This window comes from Sus scrofa, chromosome 4 (genome assembly GCF_054392235.1).
Source record: "Sus scrofa isolate SSC_HxYL_T2T_F1_AM1 chromosome 4, Sscrofa_HxYL_maternal_Yorkshire_Landrace_v2.0, whole genome shotgun sequence".
Taxonomy (NCBI): domain Eukaryota; kingdom Metazoa; phylum Chordata; class Mammalia; order Artiodactyla; family Suidae; genus Sus; species Sus scrofa.
This window is the reverse complement of record NC_139386.1, coordinates 103,392,877-103,415,005: the sequence shown is the minus strand read 5'-3', so window position 1 is coordinate 103,415,005 and position 22,129 is coordinate 103,392,877. Positions and strand designations below refer to the sequence as shown.

General features: G+C 41.5%; 1 protein-coding gene across 4 annotated transcripts; it reads right to left on the bottom strand.

The window, feature by feature from the left end:
- Nucleotides 1–1,141: 1,141 nt before the first annotated feature.
- On the bottom strand, nt 1,142–21,040 carry ANP32E (acidic nuclear phosphoprotein 32 family member E). 4 transcript variants are annotated; one of them, XM_085023093.1, is made up of 7 exons: nt 20,684–21,040; nt 17,474–17,623; nt 16,148–17,040; nt 14,940–15,719; nt 13,560–13,741; nt 5,279–5,327; nt 1,142–3,446 (listed from the first exon to the last, which is right to left on the bottom strand). In XM_085023093.1, exons 4-7 carry the CDS (start codon nt 15,151–15,153, stop codon nt 3,376–3,378), a joined length of 516 nt encoding a protein of 171 aa, XP_084879219.1. In that variant the 5' UTR covers nt 15,154–15,719; nt 16,148–17,040; nt 17,474–17,623; nt 20,684–21,040; the 3' UTR covers nt 1,142–3,375. The 4 variants fall into 4 exon arrangements, 3 of the variants coding, with proteins under 3 accessions (XP_084879219.1, XP_020945578.1, XP_020945579.1); XM_021089919.2 differs by having other exon boundaries at nt 14,940–15,105; nt 16,918–17,040; XM_021089920.2 differs by lacking the exon at nt 20,684–21,040 and adding an exon at nt 19,476–19,629 and having other exon boundaries at nt 14,940–15,105; nt 16,918–17,040.
- Between the last annotated feature and the right edge of the window lie 1,089 nt (nt 21,041–22,129).

Genomic DNA, 22,129 nt, shown 5'->3' with positions numbered 1-22,129 from the left:
TAAGCAACAGCTGCAAAATATCATTGCATCCACGACTAGGAACAGCAGAAGAGAAGTTTTCAGCAATGAGAAGACTAAACGTCACATGTTCCAAAGCCTCGCTTTAAAATATACACCAAAGGGAATCCCCATTGTGGCACAGAGGAAACGAATCCGACTAGGAACCATGAGGTTTCAGGTTCGATCCCTGGCTTCGTTCAGCGGATTAAGGATCCAGCGTGAACCCTGGTGTAGATCACAGACACAGCTTGGATCATGCATTGCTGTGGCTCTGGTGTAGGCCCACAGCTGTAGCTCCAATTCGACCTCTAGCCTAGGAACCTCCATATGCCTTGGGTACAGCCCTAAAAAGAAAAAAAGAAAAAAAAAAATACCCTTTCAATATTTTTGTTTTGTTTCTTTTGTTTTTTAGGGCTGCACCTGCAGCATATGGAGGTTCCCAGGCTAGGGGTTGAATTGGAGCTACAGCTGTCAGCCTACACCAGAGCCACAGCAACACCAGATTCAAGCCACATCTGCGACCTACACCACAGCTCATAGCAACATCAGAGTGAGGCCAGGGATCGAACCCAAAACCTCATGGCTCCTAGTCAGATTCATTTGTGCTGTGCCATGATGGGCACTCGCCCTTTCAATATTAAACTATGAAGCAATCATGAAAACATTATTTAACATTATATACTTACACCTTAACTTTATAGATTCCAGAATTATCTACAAATGAAACATTTTGACAATCACTTATCATAATTCCCATGGTGACACAGCAGAAACAAATCAGACTAGGAACCGTGAGTTTGTGAGTTTGATCCCTGGCCTCCCTCAGTGGGCTAGGGATCCTGCGTTGCTGTGCATGTGGTGTAGGCTGGCAGCTGTAGCTCCAATTTGGCCCCTAGCCTAGGAAACTCCATATGCCTTGGGTGCAGCCCTAAAAAGAAGAAAAAAAAGGAAAATTAATTTTTTTCTGCTCCTTGGGAAAAGCTAATAAGGGAGATTAGTCACACTATTACATTGTAATACCTCATATCATATCCAAGTGTTTGAATGTTAACTTTCAGGCTGATTCTCAGTTTTTAAAAAACCCTTCAAAGCCCCCAATGGTGATGTTCAAAAAATGAATGTCATACAGTGAAACTAAGCATTAACAACAAATCTTCAATTTATTTGAAGCAATTCGGTTTCAAAACTTTAAGTTAACAGCAGTCACAGAAAAAAAAAAAAAAACAGTACAGTCAGAAACAAAAGAATAATCAGAAGTACTGCATTTTTTTGTTTGTTTTTAACACTGTCATGGCTTTATTCAAAACACAGTTGCACAAAAGTATTAACTTCAAAGTTTTTAAGGAGAGCTTTGAGGAATTTAGCACACTATATACATACTGCCATACAAAGAGCATTAAAATAGGACCAAAAACTTCTATAAGATATAAAACCCACCCTTACTTATTCACATGAAAATACCACCCACAAAGCTAAACAAATCTTAAAGTTATTTGGAGGCTCTAAGTGTTGTTTTCAAATCAAAGAACTCTAATTTTGATTGCACAACAAGATGATTGATAAGGAAGTCAACATATAGATTTAATTTTTAAAATAAGAATTTTATAAGCTGGCATACTCTGCAATGAGAATTTTTAGGGACTAAAACAGGGCATTATAATTGTTTTGAAAGAGTAAAATGTTAGCCTTTTGGAGATTCTAACCCCCACATTAAACGTATACCAACAGTTTTCAGTTATGCAACCTTTTTATCCACAAATAACTTTGTCATTTTTCACTTTAAAACTCCAAGTCATACATTTCGAACTAAAAAAGAGAAGCAATACCATACTCAGTAATATAAACACATCCAAGTCTGGAAGTGCAATTTCAATTAATTTGATACTAACTTTTTAAAAAACTTACAAATATTCAAAATGAAGGCAGAAAAAATTTGATAGCCAAGATGTAAAAAGTAACTGCCTTGAACATGGAGCCTCCACAACAACAAAAAAAGGGAGAGGTACTTGTCTACTCATACAATATTATATTTAGTAGCCATGTAAGAAAACACACACTCACACTTAATCCCAGATATTTTTCTATTTTTAATGGACATCCACTTGAAAACAAATTGAAATTTTAATATTTAGTTTCAAACATCTTTCCAAATATCCAGTAAATTCCAATTAAATGCTATACCTGGTAATGCTTTAAAACTATAGAGAGAATAATTAAAGGGTCTACTCAGAAAGATTAGAAACAGAGTGGTATCTAAATCATTTGGGAAGCTACTCTGATTTGAATGTCTCATTCATTATCAACAGGCAATTGTTCTGACTTTTGAGGAACACTAATGCTGCTTCCAAGAGGCTCTTCTGTTTCTTTTCTTTCTTCATCCTTCTAATACAGTCTATACATCTTGCCAACCAAGATTTATAGTAAGCAGTCCATTGCATAAAACTGTACTTATAATATTTGTATCTGAGAAAATACTCAATTTCTTTCACTTAGCTTGTTTAAAACTGAGACAGGTTGGAAAGGTGGCTGAGGTATAAGACAAAGTTGTCCTGGGTATCTCTAAGTTTCCCAACTCTTTTTTAGGAAGGACGTAAAACAAGGAAGGGAGGTGATCACTGAGAGGAAAACAAAGAATGCACACTTAAAACAAGATACACAACAGTTGGCATGTCATGATCTTCAGCTTCAGGAGAGGTCTTACATCTACATGTCTCCGACCTCAGTATAAGCAATTTTTTCTTCAAAACTAAAATCTTATTAGTCACCTGGCTTTAAAAGGTTTCAGAAACCTCCATAAAAGCCATGAACTATATTCTTGAATAGAACCTTTACTATTCTGCTCCTACTTTCCAAACCATTCATGTGAGAAAAAGCAACCCCAAACACCCTCAGCCAAAAGTCATTGCCTTCAAACTACAAGATCTCTGGGTCACCTCTAATAAAATAACCAAGCTATCATTCAAGAGACTATTTTCATTCCAGATTCCAGCCAACTGTGATTTCGGTTAATTTATAAATAACTTTAAAACCTTATGAATGAAATGCACCATACTACACTGTGTAAAAGCGATCGTTTTAATTATGCTAAAATTGGCTAATACAGTGAGCTTTAATTAGAAAAGTTAAGATTCTAAATAAATTGCTAGGGAATTTCACAATGGGGTCAATGAAGATTTCTCTACTTACAATATGATCATTAACAGACTAGTTAATCTTATTTGGAATGATAAGGCAAAAATAGTAAAACCACACTTTTCCTATAAAAAGTTACACATTATCTTCTGTAAGGATAGCTATCGTACATGAAGAAACAAAGAAGATGTGATCACTCTTTTGCACACCCAGGAACGTTAGGGAATCTTGTCTTAGGATGATCTAGTCATCTTCTTCCTCTCCATCATCTTCAGCATCTCGTTTCCTCTTTTCCCCTCGAAGACCTTCTTCTTCTGAAAGAGTAAAAGGAAATTGTAAAATACTTAATTTTAACAAATAAATATTTGTTAAGCTCCAAAGTATTGAATTTTAGTGAAAAGTTAATGGCATAAGAAAATTATAGGTGAAGTTTCCTCTCTGCATTACTTTTAATGTCAGTATTGAAACAGCCTTATCAGACTTAGATATCTATAAATAATGACAGCTTGCTATGCACCCTTGTGGCCAAATCATGAAGTACAGAACAAGAAATTAAGGGCTTGACATTAACAGAATTAAAAGGAAATTTTTTTTTTTTTTGAAAGACCTAGGTAAAGAGAACCAGAGAGCAAATCTAAAAAGAGGATTAAAAAAATTAAAAAAAAAAAAAAAAAAGGAGGAGTTCCCATCGTGGCTCAGCAGAAAGGAATCTGACTAGTATCCATGAGGACGTGGGTTCAATCTCTGGCCTCGATCAGTGGGTCGGTGATTTGGCATTGTCCTGAGCTCTCATATAGGTCGCAGACGCAGCTCGGATCCTGTGTTGCTATGGCTGTGGTGTAGGCCAGCAGCTACAGCTCCAGATTTGACCCCTAGCCTGGGAACCTCTACATGCTGCAGGTGTGGCCCTAAAAAGCAAAAAAATAAAAAAATTTTAAAAAAAGACATCAACCTCTCCAAAATGGAAGGCCCTTAAAAAATAATAAATTGAGTTCATTTTTTCATTATCTCTTTATTCCTGTTTTGAAAATAAATATTATAAGCTGTTTTTTTCTTTGAAAATGGAATTAATAAATGCCCTTAGAAAATTCCTCTTTAAGTTTTAGGAGTTCCTGTCATGGCTCAGTGGTTAACAAATCCGACTAAGAACCATGAGGTTGCGGGTTTGATCCCTGGCCTTGCTCAGTGGGTTAAGGATCTGGCGTTGCCATGAGCTGTGGTGTAGGTCGCAGACGCGGCTCGGATCCCACGTTGCTGTGGCTCTGGCATAGGCTGGTGGTTACAGCTCCGATTGGACCCCTAGCCTGGGAACCTCCATATGCCGTGGGAGCGGCCCTAGAAATGGCAAAAAGACAAAAAAAAAAAAAAAAAGAAAGAAAAGATTTATAGGAGGTTCCTGCTGTGGCTCAGTGTGTTAAGAACCTGACTAGTATCCATGACAATGCGTGTTTCCTCTCTGGCCTTGCTCAGTGGGTTAAGAATCCGGTAGAAGATTTCCCATCATGGCACAGCAGAAACGAATACAACTAGGAAACCATGAGGTTGCAGGTTCAAACCCTGGCCTCGCTCAATGAGTTGAGGATCTGGCCTTGCAGTGAGCTACTGTCTAGGCCAGATGCAGCTTCGCTGTAGCTCCGATTCGACCCCAGCCTGAGAACCTCCATATGCCACAAGTGCGGCCCTAAAAAGCAAAAAAAAAAAAAAAAGAATCAGGCATTGCCACAAGCTGCGGTATAGGTCACAGATGTGGCTCTTGTATCTGGTGTTGCTGTGGCTGTGGCATAGGCTGACAGCTACAGCTCTGGTTCAATTCAACCCCTAGCCTGGGCACCTCCATATGCCACAAGTGCAGGCCTAAAAACGAAGGGAAAAAAAAAAGCTTTCTAGGATTTCCCTGGTGGTCTAGTGGTCAAGGATCTGGCGTTGTCACCGCTGTGGCACAGGTTCGATCCCTTGCCTGGAAGCTTCCACAAGCCAAGGGTGTTACCAAAAAAATATGAAACAAAAAAGTTTTTACCTTTCACGCAGTTTATGATATGTTACCAAAATCAATAATCAGTAATAATTTAAATTATAGATTCATTCTTTTAAAATCCATGAATAATAGTTTTAATTTTAGGATTTTTGAATGGCTAATGTAACTTACCCTCCTCTTCTTCTTCTTCTTCAACGTAGTCATCATCATCTTCTTCATCCTTGAAAGTCAAATGTTCAGTTTGAATATGACACAAATGAATTTACTGATGAAACAGAAACAGACTCAGACACAGAAAAACTTACGGTTATCAAAGGGGAAAGGAGGTGGGGGAGGGATAAATTAGGAATTTGGGATTAGTAGATACAAACATATATAAAACCGATAAACAACAAAGTCCTAACGCATAGCACAGAGAACTATATTTAATATTCTGTACTTAACCATAATGGAAAAGGACATGTATATATATGAATAACTGAATCACTGTGCTGCACACCAGAAACTAACACAACATGGTAATCAACTATACTTCAATTTAAATATTTTTCAGTTTGAAAATAAATAAGCCATGACATGGACTTTTCACTGTTTGATAATAATACATTCCAACAAAAGCAAAAACAACCATGGTCATTCTGTGTTGTGACAACCTCTGCCTAACTTAAACAGGTCTTTTTTAAAAACCCAACTAAATCTAGTTTCTTACGAAAATAAATTATGTTTGAGAGAGTTAGCTTTGTTCAAAAGAACTTGCTGCAACAATAGAAACGTTCTCTATCTGTGCTGTCCAATGCAATAACCACTAGCCACACGATGTGCCTGCTGGCTAATGGTCAGAGTAACTTTTGACTACTTCAAAGACAGAGTCTTCTGCTTTATAGATCGAGGAACGAATTACCTGAATCTAAGCCACTACACAGTTATATGTGTTGAATAAGTCAGTTAATCTCTCTGGACCTCAGTTTTCCAATCAATGAAAGAAAAGTATTCATATAGAAAGATCTCTAAGTTCCTTCTACACCTAAAAATCTACTCATCTAAAATAGCAGATGTCTGGAGTTCCTGTCGTGGCGCAGTGGTTAACGAATCCGACTAGGAACCATGACGTTGTGGGTTCGGTCCCTGCCCTTGCTCAGTGGGTTAAGGATCCGGCGTTGCCATGGGCTGTGGTGTAGGTTGCAGACGCGGCTCGGATCCCGCGTTGCTGTGGCTCTGGCGTAGACCGGTGGCTACAGCTTCAATTTGACCCCTAGCCTGGGAACCTCCATATGCCGCGGGAGCGGCCCAAAGAAATGGCAAAAAGACAAAAAAAATAAAATAAAATAAAATAGCAGATGTCAATAAAAATCACAATAAAACTTGATTTACAACTCTTATTCTGGATAGCTAAGATTTAAAGTCACCACTGTGACCATTAGTATACTAATATCAGTACGTGCCAATTCTCTCAAAGCCTTATAATGTAAGGTGGTTTTCTCCCTTTTTGGGGGGGTCCTACACATAGGCATGTGCAAGTTCCCGGGTAAGGGACTGAACCTGCACCACAGCAGTGATCTGAGCCACAGCAGTGACAACACCATCTCCTTAAACCATAGGCCACCAGAGAACTTAGTTTTCTCCTTTTTAAAATGACCCTGGCCTCTGCTTTGAGTAGTATCTTTTCCTAGTTTTTATGCCTTCTTTTTTATAATTAGTTACTATTTTAATTTTCATCTGCTATGGACTCAGGAAAAAAAATAGATCAATAAGCTACCAGAAAGTTGAATATAAAAGAGAAAATAGATTTAAAATAACAGCTTGAATACTCTCCTACAAAGAAAATGCCTTTTGTTATTTAGACCTTTTATACTTTTATTTCCTTGAGTTTCGTTGTGTTCCAAACTGTTAACTTCTAGCATATGTTTGAAAAAATGGAACCAATCCAGGGCCCCCACTTCAACCCAAAAATAGTTTATTCTTCCTTAAAAAGAGTTTAATTGGCAAATGTCAAGAACTGCTGGGTAGGAGTTCCCGTCGTGGCTCAGTGTTAACGAATCCAACTAGTATCCATGAAGACATGGGTTTGATCCCTGGCCTCGCTCAGTGGGTTAAGGATCCGGCACTGCCGTGAGCTGTGTTGTATGTCACTAATGAGGCTCAGATACAGTGTGGCTATAGCTGTGGCTGGCAGCTACAGCTCCAATTCAACCTTCAACCCCTAGCATGGAACTTCCATATGATGCAGGTGTGGCCCTAAAGAAAACGAGAGAACTGCTAGGTAGTTAGGAAAAACTGGGACAACCCACCCTTTACAAAGCATCCACAGCTCTGTTTGTGTCTAGAAATACTAAGCAGAACCTATTTTTCCAGCATTTAGCTTGAAGCCCCTGAGTAAATAAACTACATGATAAATACATCAGAAATAATTCTTACATAAGTGCAAACAATTAAACATTCCATACCAGGGCATCCACGCCATAGGGCGCATAAGCAATAGATGGAATAGCAAATAAGCTAAAAAACTACAGTAAAAATCAGGAGAATGTGCAGGCTTACACTAAAGAAGGAAAAAAAGAAAGAGAAAAGGGGTAGAGAAGAGAGCAGAGAGAGGAGGGAAGAGTGGGGGAAGGAAAAGAAGGAGAAAGAAAAGGCCATTTTAAACATCCAATCTGCAAGGAGGAGTTCCTGTTGTGCACTGGATTAAGAATCTGACTGCAGTGGCTCACAGGTCACAGCCACAGCTTGGATTCAACTCCTGGCCTGGGAACTTCCATATGCCAGGTGTGGCCTTAAAAAAAAAAAAAAGTTGAAATACTGATCACATTTATTTCATAATAATTTAGAAAAGTCCAAGTCAAAAAAGCATATTAGGAGTTCCTGTTGTGGCTCAGTGGTAGCAAACCTGACTAGTATCCATGAGGAGGCAGGTTTAAGCCCTGACCTTGCTCAGTGGGTTAGGGATCCAACATTGCCATGAGCTGTGGTGTAGGTCACAGACACACCTCAGATTCCAAGTTGCTGTGGCTGTGACACAGGCCGGCGGATACAGCTCCAAGTCAACCCCTACCTAGCCTGGGAACTTCCATATGGCTTGGGTGTGGCCCTAAAAAGACGAAAAAAAAAAAAAAAAAAAGCAAATTACTTCTCTGGATTTTGTTTTAAACAAAACGTGATTAATCAACTCAGGTTTTCATGCCTTTTAAAAATATATATGACTTCCTGTTGTGGCTCAGTGGGTTAAGAACCTGGCTAGTATCCATGAGGATGCGGGTTTGATCCCTGGACTCACTCAGTGGGTTAAGGATCCTGTATTGCTGTGGCTGTGAAGTAGGCCAGCAGCTCTGATTCGACCCCTAGCCTGGGAACTTCCATATGCCAAAGGTGTGGCCCTTAAAAAAGGAAAAAAAAAGGGGAATATGCTGAAGTTCCTGTTGCAGCTCAGCAGGTTAAGTACCCGTGTCATGAGGATATGGGTTTAATCCCTGGCCTCACTCAGTGGGTTAAGGATCCAACAGTGCCTCCAGCTGCAGCATAGGTCGCGCAGATGCCCTCAGATCCCATGTTGCTGTGGCTGTGGTGCAGGCCAGCAGCTGTAGCTCTGATTTGATCCCTAGCCTGGGAACTTCCATATGCGACAAGTGTGACCCTTAAAAAAAATAAAGAGGAGTTCCCGTAGTGGCGCAGTGGTTAACAAATCTGACTAGGAACCACGAGGTTGCGGGTTTGGTCCCTGCCCTTGTTCAGTGGGTTAACGATCCGGCGTTGCCATGAGCTGTGGTGTAGGTTGCAGGCTCAGCTCGGATCCCGTGTTGCTGTGGCTCTGGTGTAGGCCGGTGGCTACAGCTCTGATTAGTCCCCTAGGCTTGGAACTTCCATATGCCGTGGGTGCAGCCCTAAAAGGACAAAAGACAAAAAAAAAAAAAAAATATATATATATATATATATATATATACTTTTTATTGGAATCAGTAAGTCACCTTTCAGAGACTATTTGCTTCAGTTTGTCTTGTACACCAGAATGGTTTCTTTGGAACTGATGAGAATTATTAGAAAATGTTTTATGGGGAGTTCCCGTGGTGGCGCAGTGGTTAACAAATCCGACTAGGAACCATGAGGTTGCGGGTTCAGTCCCTGCCCTTGCTCAGTGGGTTAATGATCCGGCGTTGCCGTGAGCTGTGGTGTAGGTTGCAGACACAGCTCGGATCCTGCGTTGCTGTGGCTCTGGCGTAGGCCAGCAGCTACAGCTCCGATTGGACCCCTAGCCTGGGAACCTCCATATGCCGTGGGAGCGGCCCAAGAAATAGCAAAAAAGACACACACAAAAAAAATAAATAAATAAAAAAATAAAATGTAGTGACCATGTAGTGATCAAACAGTTCTCAGAAAAAAAAAGAAAAAAAAAGAAAAAAAAAAAGAAAATGTTTTATGGGAGTTCCCTTTGTGGCGCAGTGGAAACGAATCCGACCAGGAACCATGAGGTTGTGGGTTCAATCCCTGCCCTAGCTCAGTGGGTTAAGGATCTGGCATTGCCATGAGCTGTGGTGTAGATCGAGGGCTACAGCTCTGATTCGACCCCTCGCCTGGAACCTCCATATGCCGCGGGAGCGGCCCAAGAAATAGCAAAAAGACCAAAAAAAAAAAAAAAAATTAATTAAAAAATAAAATAAAGACAAAAAAATTTTTTAAATATATATACATATCATCTATAAGACTAGCAGAGACTCAGTCCATTAAGATCATGGTCTATTCCCAATTAGTGGGAAATAACATGAAATATTCCTCTAGTATGAATAATATGAGGACACCATAATTTCCAGCTCCTCCAAAGTCCTCATCTCCATTATTTATTTATCTATTTATTTTATTTATTTATGTTTTTGGCTACAGCCATGCCATATGGACATTCCTGCGCCGCACAGTGACCCAAGCTTTTACAGCGACAGCCACAGATCCTTAACTCACTGCACCACAAGAGAACTCCACTCATCCCCACTTTTAATGGAATATACCACACATAAAGTCCTTTATACATATTAATTCCTTACCTCTAAAGAGCGGTGGAAATAGAAATAAGACTCAACCTGCTCTATAGCACAGGGAACTATATCCAATCACTTGTAATGGAACATAATGGAACATAATATGAAAAAAAGAAGGTATATATTATGTACAACTGGGTGACTCTGCTGTACAGCAGAAATCGACAGAACAATGTAAAACAATTATAACAGAAAAAATAAAAACATTAAATAAATTTTTTAATTAAAAAAAGAAAAAGGAATAAGACTTGAAAAAATAGCTAACCAAATACTATTTCTATTTCCTTCTAATTTATTTTTAAAATCTTACTGTCTCTGAAGCTTCTCTGGACCTTAGCTCCTGAAAACAAGACTTATTTTTTAAAAATCATCCAAATTATCTCATGATTGAAAACTTCTGGTCCCAGGGTACCACACTGACTTAATGTTGTATGTATTATCTTAAGAGATGTTTGCTCTATACTTGACCATGTCATTTTTAATTACTATTTCCCAATTTTCAATGGAATAATAAATATAAACATTTGTAGTTAGCTAAAGATCATTTTTAAATTACTCAATATTATTTAGACTTTAAGAGGACTTATTGGCAAAGAAAATAAAAAGTCAAAGTATTACAAAATAAGGAGTCCATTATTTAACTATGTAAATTAAAACAATGGAGAGTTCCCTTCGTGGCTCAGCGGTTAACGACTAGTATCCAGACTAGTATCCATGAGGACACGATTTGATCCTGGCCTTGCTCAGTGGATTAAGGATCTGGCATGGCCGTGAGCTGTGGTGTAGGTCACAGACACAGCTCGGATGCCATGTTGCGGTGGCTGTGGTGTAGGCCGGCCACTATAGCTCCGATTCGACCCCTAGCCTGAGAACCCCCATGTGCCTGAGTGTAGCCCTAAAAAGACAAAAAAAAAAAAAAAAAAAACACCTTAGGGGAAAAATACTCAAGTTGTATGCTGATATAAACTGAATAGGTTGCCTTCCTCCATGAATACTTTAAATACTCAAAATTTTTAAAGCTGCTAACTCGCTAAGGCCCCAAACAAGTTTAAGTCCCATTTTTTCTGCAGGAGTTTCATAATTTTTTTGTTGTTGTTGTCTTTTTGGGCCACTCTTACAGCATATGGAGGTTCCCAGGCTAGGGGTCGAATCGGAGCTATAGCCACCGGCCTACACCAGAGCCACAGCAACTCGGGATCGGAGCCACGTCTGCAACCTACACCACAGCTCACAGCAACACCAGATCCTTAACCCACTGAGCAAGGCCAGGGATTGAACCCGCAACCTCATGGTTCCTAGTCAGATTCGTTAACCACTGCGCCACAACGGGAACTCCAGGAGTTTCATATTTTATTTATTTATTTATTTATTTATTTGTCTTTTTGCTATTTCTTGGGCCGCTCCTGCGGCATATGGAGGTTCCCAGGCTAGGGGTCTAATCGGAGCTGTAGCCACAAGCCTACGCCAGAGCCACAGCAACGCGGGATCTGAGCCCCATCTGCAACCTACACCACAGCTCACGGCAACGCCGGATCATTAACCCACTGAGCAAGGGCAGGGACCGAACCCGCAACCTCATGGTTCCTAGTCGGATTCGTTAACCACTGCACCACGACGGGAACTCCAGGAGTTTCATATTTTAAACAGTATCAGAGAGAAGTCATCATTATTCTGTGATAGTCTTATCTAACCAATGTAAAATTCATTAGGAGAACAAATAAGAATACTAAAAATTTCTAGTCTAAATAAGAGATTTTTTTAATAATAAATATTACTTTAAATTATGAAGTATGAAAACAAAATTCAATAATTTAACATGAGGAGAAAATAATTTAAACTCCCAGGGGCTAAAGATCATTTGTTCAAGTCAATTGATATTTCCTGTGAACCTACTACGTCCCAGTCAATGTAGTAGATGCTGAGAGATATGAAGATGAATGGCCCTTCCCTGAAGGAGCGATCTAGCAGAACGTGGCCAAATAAACAAGTTTTTACAGCATCTACAGAATCTAACCAAAGTTCAAAGGTAACAGAGTATGGAATGATTACCTATTAAAAAGTATAGGTGGGAGTTCCCTTCATGCTCAGTGGTTAATGAACCCAACTAGGATCCATAAGGATGTGGGTTCGATCCCTGGCCTCACTCAGTGGGTTAAGGATCTGGAGTTGCCATGAGCTGTGGCCTAGGCCCCCAACCTGGGAACTTCCATATGCCACAGGTCCAGCCCTAAAAAAAAAAAAAAAAAAAAAAAAAAAAAAATGTATAGAAAACTTCAGTAATAAGGCAACTCCAGAGTTGAGGTTTTTTTTTTTTGTCTTTTGTTGTTGTTGTTGTTGCTATTTCTTAGGCTGCTCCCGCGGCATATGGAGGTTCCCAGGCTAGGGGTCCAATCGGAGCTGCAGCCACCGGCCTACGCCAGAGCCACAGCAACGCGGGATCCGAGCCGCGTCTGCAACCTACACCACAGCTCACGGCAATGCCGGATCATTAACCCACTGAGCAAGGGCAGGGACCGAACCCGCAACCTCATGGTTCCTAGTCGGATTTGTTAACCACTGCGCCATGACGGGAACTCCCAGAGTTGAGTTTTTAAAGAATCACAAGGCATAATATGAGTGGTAGTTACATGTGTACATATATAACATTTCATGGAGTTATACATAAAATCAGTACACTTTACGGTATTTATCTTTGCCTGAAAAAAAAAAAAAAAAAGAAAGTTCATCAGAAGGCATGAACCCCATTTTAGATAAACAATGTGTGAATAGACAGAAGGGCAATGAGAGCTTCATGTATGATTTGATTTGGTATTGAGGGAGATGAAGCTAGAGAAGGAAGCAGAGGCTAGATAATGAAAGGCCTTGTAAGTCTGGTGGCAACAGAGAGACATTAAAGGGTTTCAAGTAGGCTAGTGATGGGCTCACATTTGCATGCAGACTAGGCAGGCAAACACTGTGGAGGGTACACCTAAGTGGCAACCGCTGTTCTCAGAGAGACCATTTAGAAAAGTACTAGAAGAGTAAAGGCAAGAAATAATTAGGGGAAAAGCAAGTCTTCATGAGTGCCCACAACATGCCAGCAACTAGATTCTTTACATATATTATTTCATTAAATCCTTAAATTGACCCTAGGAGATTGGTATAATCTCGTTTTTATAAATGTAGAAACAGGCGTGGAAACATTGTAAAATGTGTACACTACACCATGGTGCTGAGGGCAGAATGAATCTGAAAGATAACTGGGAGGTAAAATCACAGGGTTCATGATTATCTGGATGTCGTATGAACTGGGAGGCAGTGGAAAAAAGACAGGCAGACACACACACACACACACAAATTAGAAACAACTCTGATTTCTACACAACTTACTTTTTATATTACATAACCCTATGCCTAAATAATTTTCAATGCACATAAGAAGGTCTATTCACCTGAATTTCTTCTTTCATTAAGTAGGAGAGGCCCACTTCCTCTTCTCCCTCTCCCAGTTCTGAGCCTGCTTCATCTTCATCCTCATCATCATCCTCGTCCTCCTCTTCTTCTTCCTCTTCCTCATATCCTTCAGGTGGACCAGCTTCATCTTCCTCTTCATCTTCATCATCTTCATCTCCATCTTTAAAATATTTTAAGAGATAAGCAAATGTCTGGACAAATGTCTTTGGCTAGTATGTTGATCTTTTTTGCCCTGGCCCTTAAAACTCTTAAGCCAGTGGGTGGAAAGTATCTCAGTGTGATTATTTTGGAGATTTCTCTTTTACAACATCCATATTTACTGTCTGAAATATATGGTGTCTAAATATTGAAATTTCCCCAACATATAGATTTTCATCAAAACATTACATGTACTAAAGTTTGTTTTACTTCAAAAATACTTCAAAAACCTGCCTGTCCATCATTTTATAACATAGCTTATCCATCAAATTTCTTCTTATAAGAACTTTTCAACCAATGATAACAGTGTCCCATTACTAACAATAGCTATTCTACCATCTGATCTATTAGTCACTCATATATCCAAAAACGTATTCACCTCTCTAGAACATTTCCATGACCCCCTCAAAAAAACCCCTATCCATTAGCAGTCACTCACCATCCTCCTCTCCCCCAGCCCTGGCAACCATTAATCTACTTTGTCTCTATGAATTTGTCTCTATGGGACATTTCATATAAATGGTGTCATTAATGTGGCTTTTGAGTATGGCTTCTTCCACTTAGCAGAATTGTTTTTAAGGTTCACTCACATTGTAACATGTATCAGCACTTCATTTTTAGGGCTGATATATTCAACATTCCATTGTATGGATACATTACATTTTGTTTATCCATTCATCAGTCACTGACATCTGAGTTGTTTCTACTTTGTGACTTTTATGGATAATTCTGTGATGAATGTTTTTTTTTTCCCCCCAAGTCTATTTTAAAAGTTGCCACATTTACTGGGTGGTGGTTACACAAATATAATAACTTCATGGAGCATAATATTATAATAATCATCAAATTCCCCAAAGCTATAAGAAATATGAATGAACACAGGACTTGGTCTATGATTGGGTTTTTAAATTTTCCTTGTTGTACTAACATCTTTTTTTCCCCTACACCTAAATATCCAGATATAATCTAATTTGCTAGCTAGGGTGGAGGCTAAAATTATGACACATTTATGATGTTAACAAGGATTGGGAGCTCCCTGGTGGTCTAGTGGTTAGGATTCAGTGCTTTCACCACTAAGGCCCAGGGTTCAATCCTAGGGTCAGAGAACTGAGATCCCACATCCAGCTGCTATATGCTGAGGCAAAAAAAAAAAAAATTACCCTCATCATCCTCTTCTTCTGAGTCTGGAGCTTCGTTATCCTCCTGGTCAAATCCATCTAAGTATGTGATTTGCTGCAGCAGCTCAAAGATACTTTCTCTATAATCTTCCAGGTTTGTGATCTCACAGTTAAACAAGTCAAGACTTTTCAACTTTTTAAGATTTTGCTGGCAAAGTAAAAAGTTAAAAATTACATTCAAGATTTTAAATGTCATGTTATTTCTTTTTTTTTAATTTTTTTTTATTTTTTTATTTTCCCACTGTACAGCAAGGGGGTCAGGTTATCCTTACATGTATACATTACAATTACATTTTTCCCCCAATGTTATTTCTTTTTAATTCATGAACCAGAAAATCAATATAACTTGAAATCAAGAGAATGATTTCGGATTTTTGTGAAGGGTTATATCACATCAAGCACAGCCAGTTCTCTCAATGAGGCCCTGGCATGTAAACTCCACAAAAGTAGGAACTTTGTTTTGTTCACTGCTGTATTTCTAGCACTTGGCTTAATGTCTTACTTACAGTATGCACTCAGTATACTTCGTTGACTGGATCTGTACATAAACAGGCAACAACAACATTCAGGCAAGCTTATTTTTAACAATTTCAACCTTCTCCCAAGCTTTAAAAAAAAAACAGTAAATTTTCAGAGTTTCACGTCATCTCTTTTTCCTTCCCTCACACCAGGAACAAAGAAGCAAATAATGACATAACTCAAAAAACAATCAAGAAAGGAGTTGGGGAGTTCCCGTCGTGGCGCAGTGGTTAACGAATCCGACTAGTAACCATGAGGTTTCGGGTTCGGTCCCTGCCCTTGCTCAGTGGGTTAACGATCCGGCGTTGCCGTGAGCTGTGGTGTAGGTTGCAGATGGGGCTCGGATCCCAAGTTGCTGTGGCTCTGGCGTAGGCTGGTGGCTACAGCTCCGATTCAACCCCTAGCCTGGGAACCTCCATATGCCACGGGAGCGGCCCAAGAAATAGCAACAACAACAACGACAAAAAAAAAAAAAAAAAAAAAAAAGAAAGGAGTTGCCTTGTGGCACAGCAGGTTAAGGACCCAGCATCACTACAGTGACTCTGGTCGCTACTGTAGTTCAGGTTCAATCCCTGGCCCAAGAACTTCCAAGTGCACCAGGCATGGCCAATAGTAATAATAATTATCAGGAAGGGGAGTTCCCATCATGGTGCAGTGGAAAGGAATCCAACTAGGTTTCGGGTTTGATCTCTGGCCTTGCTCAGTGGGTTAAGGATCCAGCGTTGCCATGAGCTGTGGTGTAGATTGCAGACGCAGCTCAGAACTGGCCTTGCATGGCTGTGGTGTAGGCCGGCGGCTACAGCTCCGATTAGACCCCTAGTCTGAGACTCTCCATATGCCACAGATGTGCCTCTAAAAAGACAAAAAAAATAAATAAATCAGGAAGGAAAAAAATGGAATAGAATTTATCAAAATGCTGGAAATTTCAAAACAAGATAGTCAACTCTTGAAGATAAAATAAATTTCTCATTGATTTAAAAATGTATCTGGGGAGGGGAAGGGAGTAGGATGGATGGGTGCTTGGGGTTAACAGATGCAGACTATTACCTCTGGAATGGATTAGCAATGAGATCCTGCTGTGTAGCACTGGAAACTATGTCTGGTCACTTATGATGGAGCATGATAATGTGAGAAAAAAGAATGTATACATGTAGGTATATCTGGGTCACCTTGATGTACAGTAGAAAACTGACAGAACAATATAAACCATCTTTAATGGAAAAAAATAAAAATCACTATACAAAAAAATAAAAAAATAAATTTAAAAAATGTATCTGAAAGTTTTACTCCAAAGAAAAACAAAGTAGTAACAATCTAAATCATAATACAGAAGAAATTCAAAAGTTTCAAAAGAGTGAAATATACGAATCAGTAAACACAAGCAAATCTCAGAAAATTCAACCAAAAAAAAGCAAGTCCAGAGACAAACCGTTCCACTTACCAGAGCTTCTACTGTACTGAGATCTTTGATTTTATTTCCACTCAAATTGAGGTAGGTAAGATTTGGACATTTCTCTGCCAGGACTTCCAAGCCTCCAGAAATTATATTGTCACTAAGTTCCAACTACATATCCAACATGGGGAGAAAACAAATAATGTTTAGGCCTCATCAAAGATTTTTTATTTATTTTTTTATTTTTTTGTCTTTTTGCCATTTCTTGCGCTGCTCCCACGGCATATGGGGTTCCCAAGCTAGGGGTCTAATCGGAGCTGTAGCCACCGGCCTACACCAGAGCCACAGCAACACAGGATCCGAGCCGCGTCTGCGACCTACACACCACAGCTCCCAGCAACGCCGGATCTTTTAACCCACTGAGCAAGGCCAGGGATTGAACCCGTAACCTCATGGTTCCTAGTCGGATTTATTAACCACTGTGCCACGACGGGAACTCCAAAACATTCTAATTAAAAGGCAGAATAGTCATTTCATTTGGCCAAAAAATATATACACCCTTGGCATCAAAATCATGATGCTTTCATGCCTAATGCCAACTTACCTTTCGAAGTTTATTTAAGCTGGGCAGCCGGGCCAGTGAACTTAGTTCCACATTAGCCATACTCAGAAACTCCAGTTTTTTAAAAGTATCATTCAGGCCCTCAATTTCCCCATTGACACACAGGCAATTATCAAGGACCAACTCTGTCACCTGTAAGAGAGAATGAGTGATTCTTTAGTTTGCAGTCTGTTTAGCAAAAGACATGGGTCCTAACACTCTGGAAATGAGAATGTTAAAACTACCAGTCTCCTTACATAGATCCTTTTCATTCTCCCCCCACACTGAAATACAGTCTAGTCATCATTGTAAGTTAAACTTTTAAATTGAAACCTGGACTAAGAAATTCAATGCCCAGTGTTCCCATTGTGGCGCAGTGGAAACAAATCCAACTAGGAACCATGAAGCTGCGGGTTTGATCCCTGGGCTCGCTCAATGGGTTAAGGATCAGGCATTGCTGTGAGCTGTGGTGTAGGTCACAGATGCAGCTTGCATCTGGCATGCCTGTGGCATAGGCTGGCAGCTGTGCCTCCAATTCGACCCCTAGCCTGGGAACTTCCATATGCCCTGAGAGCAGCTCTAAAAAGCGGGGGGGGGGGCCAAAAGAAATCAATGCCTGCTTCAAATCACTAATAAAAAATCTTAAATTGAATAAAAAATAAAACTTTGAAAAAGGTCCCATGTGAAACCTGTTTCTAACCCTTGTGAAAAGGACTCTCAACACCAGGGCATATACTTAAGCAGTGAGGTGGTATCCAGGCTACCGAAAAAGGACTTAAGTGAGTCCTAAAACAGCAGAGAGAAGAAAGATAAACACCCTTATCTTTGGTTGATAAACGTCACAACTCAAAAATACCTTGTTACCCTTCATGAAGAAAGGTTGGAGGAAAGCTCCTTCCGAGACAGCCCAGCTTCCGGATGCTATTTGTTCTAATATCGAGGCCAAACAGTATCACCCAGAACACATCCTTGACAAAAATGTTATTTTTCCCTGCCACCCTGGTAGCATTTCTGTGACTTCTCCCCAGTCTTGGGAGGAGGCTGCTGGAGCCTCTACTAGGTCAGAGTTGTAGAACAAAACTTTCTGGTGTGGCCTAAATGGAATGAATCTTAAGAGAGAGGCAGGAAATCCTGGCTCTCCATCCTCAATGCAAAAATATGTCTGAGGTATTTTGAGACCTAAAAATTAATGACAATTTAACGAGAAAGAATACCACTTTCTCTAAACATGATGTAATTATTTCAGTAAACAAAGAAGGCATCAAAATCTATTTAAAGATGAGGAAGCCAAGGCCCAGGGGGTAAGAATGATTGTCGAGGGTCAGTCACAGAGTATGTGCTGGGGCTGAGTGGAGGAGAGAGGGCCACTGGATTAGGTGTCAAAAAAACCAGTTCTTCCACTGGAGTAAGTAACTTCACTGCCCTGGGACTCCGTTTGCTACTTTGGATTCTAGAACAATACCACGCACCTCACAAGTCTGTAGGAGGGAGGAAAGTAAATAAACATGAAGAGTGCTTTGCAAACTGTAAAGGGCCATACAAACAGAAGAGACCGTTATTACACCACAGGGGAAGAAGGAGAGGCTGCAAAATGTCAACATTCAGCACGCCCCAAAACAGGCAAGGAAATTACTTACTTACGGATAGGACAGGTAAAAGAGTGGGGGAAGAGAGATAAATTCACTGTTCCAACCCAAGACATAAAGGAGCATGTGAAATGTGTGTTCCTGCAGCACAGCTTTTTAAACTTTGATTTTGTCTTTTCCTGAATCTCCTGAAGAGTAGGCCCTAAAAAACCTCAAGGGAATCTCTAGGATGATAGCAGTGACTCTTTCCTCTTCCCTGCCCCCTACCAAATTTCAGAGAAACAGAGACTTTTTAAAAAATTCATAACGATCTTGGATTCCCCCTGCTCACGCTGCCATAGCCCACCCAACAGACCCAACGCATCCTCCATGCTGCTGTGCACAGGCTCCACCTTCACTCATGCTGAAAAAAATCATACCCCTCTTATCGCAATTCTAGGGTTTTATTTCAGAGGCCGCAATTAGGAAGGCTTTAGACGTTTTCCTCCGCAACCAGAAGTGCGAGTTACTCGCTGGCCGCCGGCCCCGCTCTCGCCGACCTGCCGCTCCGACCGATGGGAAACCCCACAAGGGGCGGGGACTCCCCAAAGAAAAAAGGGGTCGCCTCGCAGCCCGCGTTCCCCTAGTGCCTCCGCCCCTGGCGGGGAGGGCTGGGTGAAGCCGATCCCGCGCCCTCGGAAAGGAGGCGGAAACGCCTCCCGCCCGACCCCGAAAAGTTGACCACGACCCCGCCTCACGTGGCCCCTCCCAACCCCGTCTCTTTAACTAAAGCGACAGCTGCAAGAGCGCATCATTTAGTTTCGCCGAACCCATCTTTAAAACACGAAACTCCTACGACCCATTTGTTGAGTTCTCTGAAACCGTCTCCAGGGATCAAAGTCGGAGTCGCCGCCAGCACGACACGACACGCCGAATTTCGTTACACCGCGGGGGGGAAGAAGAGGATAAAGCCTCGTGTCCCCTCCCCACCTCCAGTCACTACGACGAGTCCCAAAACTTGCCCGCGGCCGGAGAAACTGGCCGCTGACCCAGATTCCGCCTGGCGGCGGTCGGCGCGCGGTGCTTCCCGGGGGAGTGGGCGCCGCCGGCAGCCGGCAGTCTACGGACCCGGCGAGCGACCCCAGCCCCGCGTCCGGCGGGACGTCGGACGGCCAGGGGCCTCGAGGCCGGGGGCACCCCTCTCCAAAAAAAAAAAGAGTTGGAAGTACTGCAGAAAAGTTGAACTAACTTCTCAGACAACGATGGCTGCGACAGAAGCGAGTGGGACTGGGGGGTCGCGCCCACGCAGCCGGCCCCAAGAAGGAGGAACCCGGGGAGCGAAGAGGCGGAGCGGCCCCCAAGACTCCGCTTCCCGCCCCCACGAGGCCAAAACGCCGGACTCGAAGAGAGGAGAAAGGGGCTAAGCCCCCAAGCACGCACAAAAACGCCCCTAGAAACTTAAACCCTTCGCCATTTTAAGTAAAAGATTTTAATGATTTAAAAGTTAAAATCAAACCTTTCCCCCCAGCTCTAACCCAAGATGGGGGTTAATTCATTACTGCTCCCCACATACCCACCCGGACCCCCCGAAACCCCATCCTCCGAATACAGGGCTGGTGGGGAAGGGGAGGGGGCTGAGTCATCTCACCTCCTCCGGGGCTCTGTCCCTTAACTCCAGGTTAATCCTCTTCTTCATCTCCATGACCTACTCCTGCTTTTCTGCTATTACTCTCCTCCCTTACCCTTTCCTGCCTCTCACTACCCCCCAACCCTAAAATTTTAAAAGATTTCAAAATGAATGAAAATAAAAGCAAATTTAAACGCCCACCACCACCAGATAGGTGTGTGGGAGAAAAAAGAGAATAGCAAATGGAGTCCAAGGAGTTAGGACTCTTAACTCGGCTGCCCCCACCTCCTTGTCCACACACTCGCGCGCGCACTCACACGCGCACACACACATACACACACCCGCAGTTCCTTCCCCTTCAATGGCTGCTCGGAGACTGAGCCTCCATGACACGGCACCGCCAACCCCCTGGCCTATACTCCACCCACCTTCCGAATGTATTGGTTGATTCTTCAGCATCTCACTATGCCACTGGGCTACATAAATGTCTATCAGTCTTCAGGGCGGACCTGAACCAGAAACGCTGTGTCTATTGGCTACGACCAAGCGCGCAGTTAACTCCGATAGGCCCAGAAAGATGTTCATCCCGGGGAGATGATTTTGAATCCCAGTAGCCCCCCTCCTTTTCTTTGTGTGATTGGCGCGCTTTCCCTAGGCGATCGGACGGTTTTGAAGCCTGTTGGATTTCTTTTTGTTTTTGTTTTTGTTTTGTTTGTTCTTAGCGTTAAAGGAAGGAAGAAAGCATCCGTCTTACGTGCGGAAGTTGCAAGACATAATTCAGCACATGGCACCCACTGGCTCTTGGCGGTTTTAAAGCACACTCCTGTTTTGTAGCCAAGGTACACAGCAACGTGCACGTCACATAAAAAGCATGCCTTCGTGGCACTGTCCTGCTGAAGATAAGCTTCTGGTGCAGAACCAAAGCAGCGTAGAGATGGTCGTTTAACTTCCACCATGAAGGACTAAATGATTTTGAAAACAGTTGGGTGAATAAGTTAGGCACCTTTAAATAAATCTGCCCTGGAGGAATGGTTGCTGAGGTAATTGTTACTGTAATAAACACTAAGACCTTGGAGGGAAAACAATGCTGGCCCAATGAAAATCAGACATCAGTGTGCATAGAAATGGTGCAGCAATGCCTCTCCTTTCTAAAATCCCTCTGGTTGGTTTCCATGGAAATCTGTAGTTTAAATGTGCTTTTAAAAGTCTGTCAATGTAGAATATAAAACCGGGATAAGAGTGATTTTTTTTCTTTTCTTGAAAGTCTAGCTTTTCTTAGTTCTTGCTTACATTCTGTCTTTTCCATTCCCTTACACCTTTCTCAGGATAAATACCCAAAGGTATTCCAGAAGATTTGGGGAAGGAAGTGGGTGAATTATTATTCCTACCTTGCCCAGCGCTGAGTGTGTGCTATTTTCCCACTTTCTTATGTTAGAGACCTTAGGGTTTCTGAACACACTTCTAACC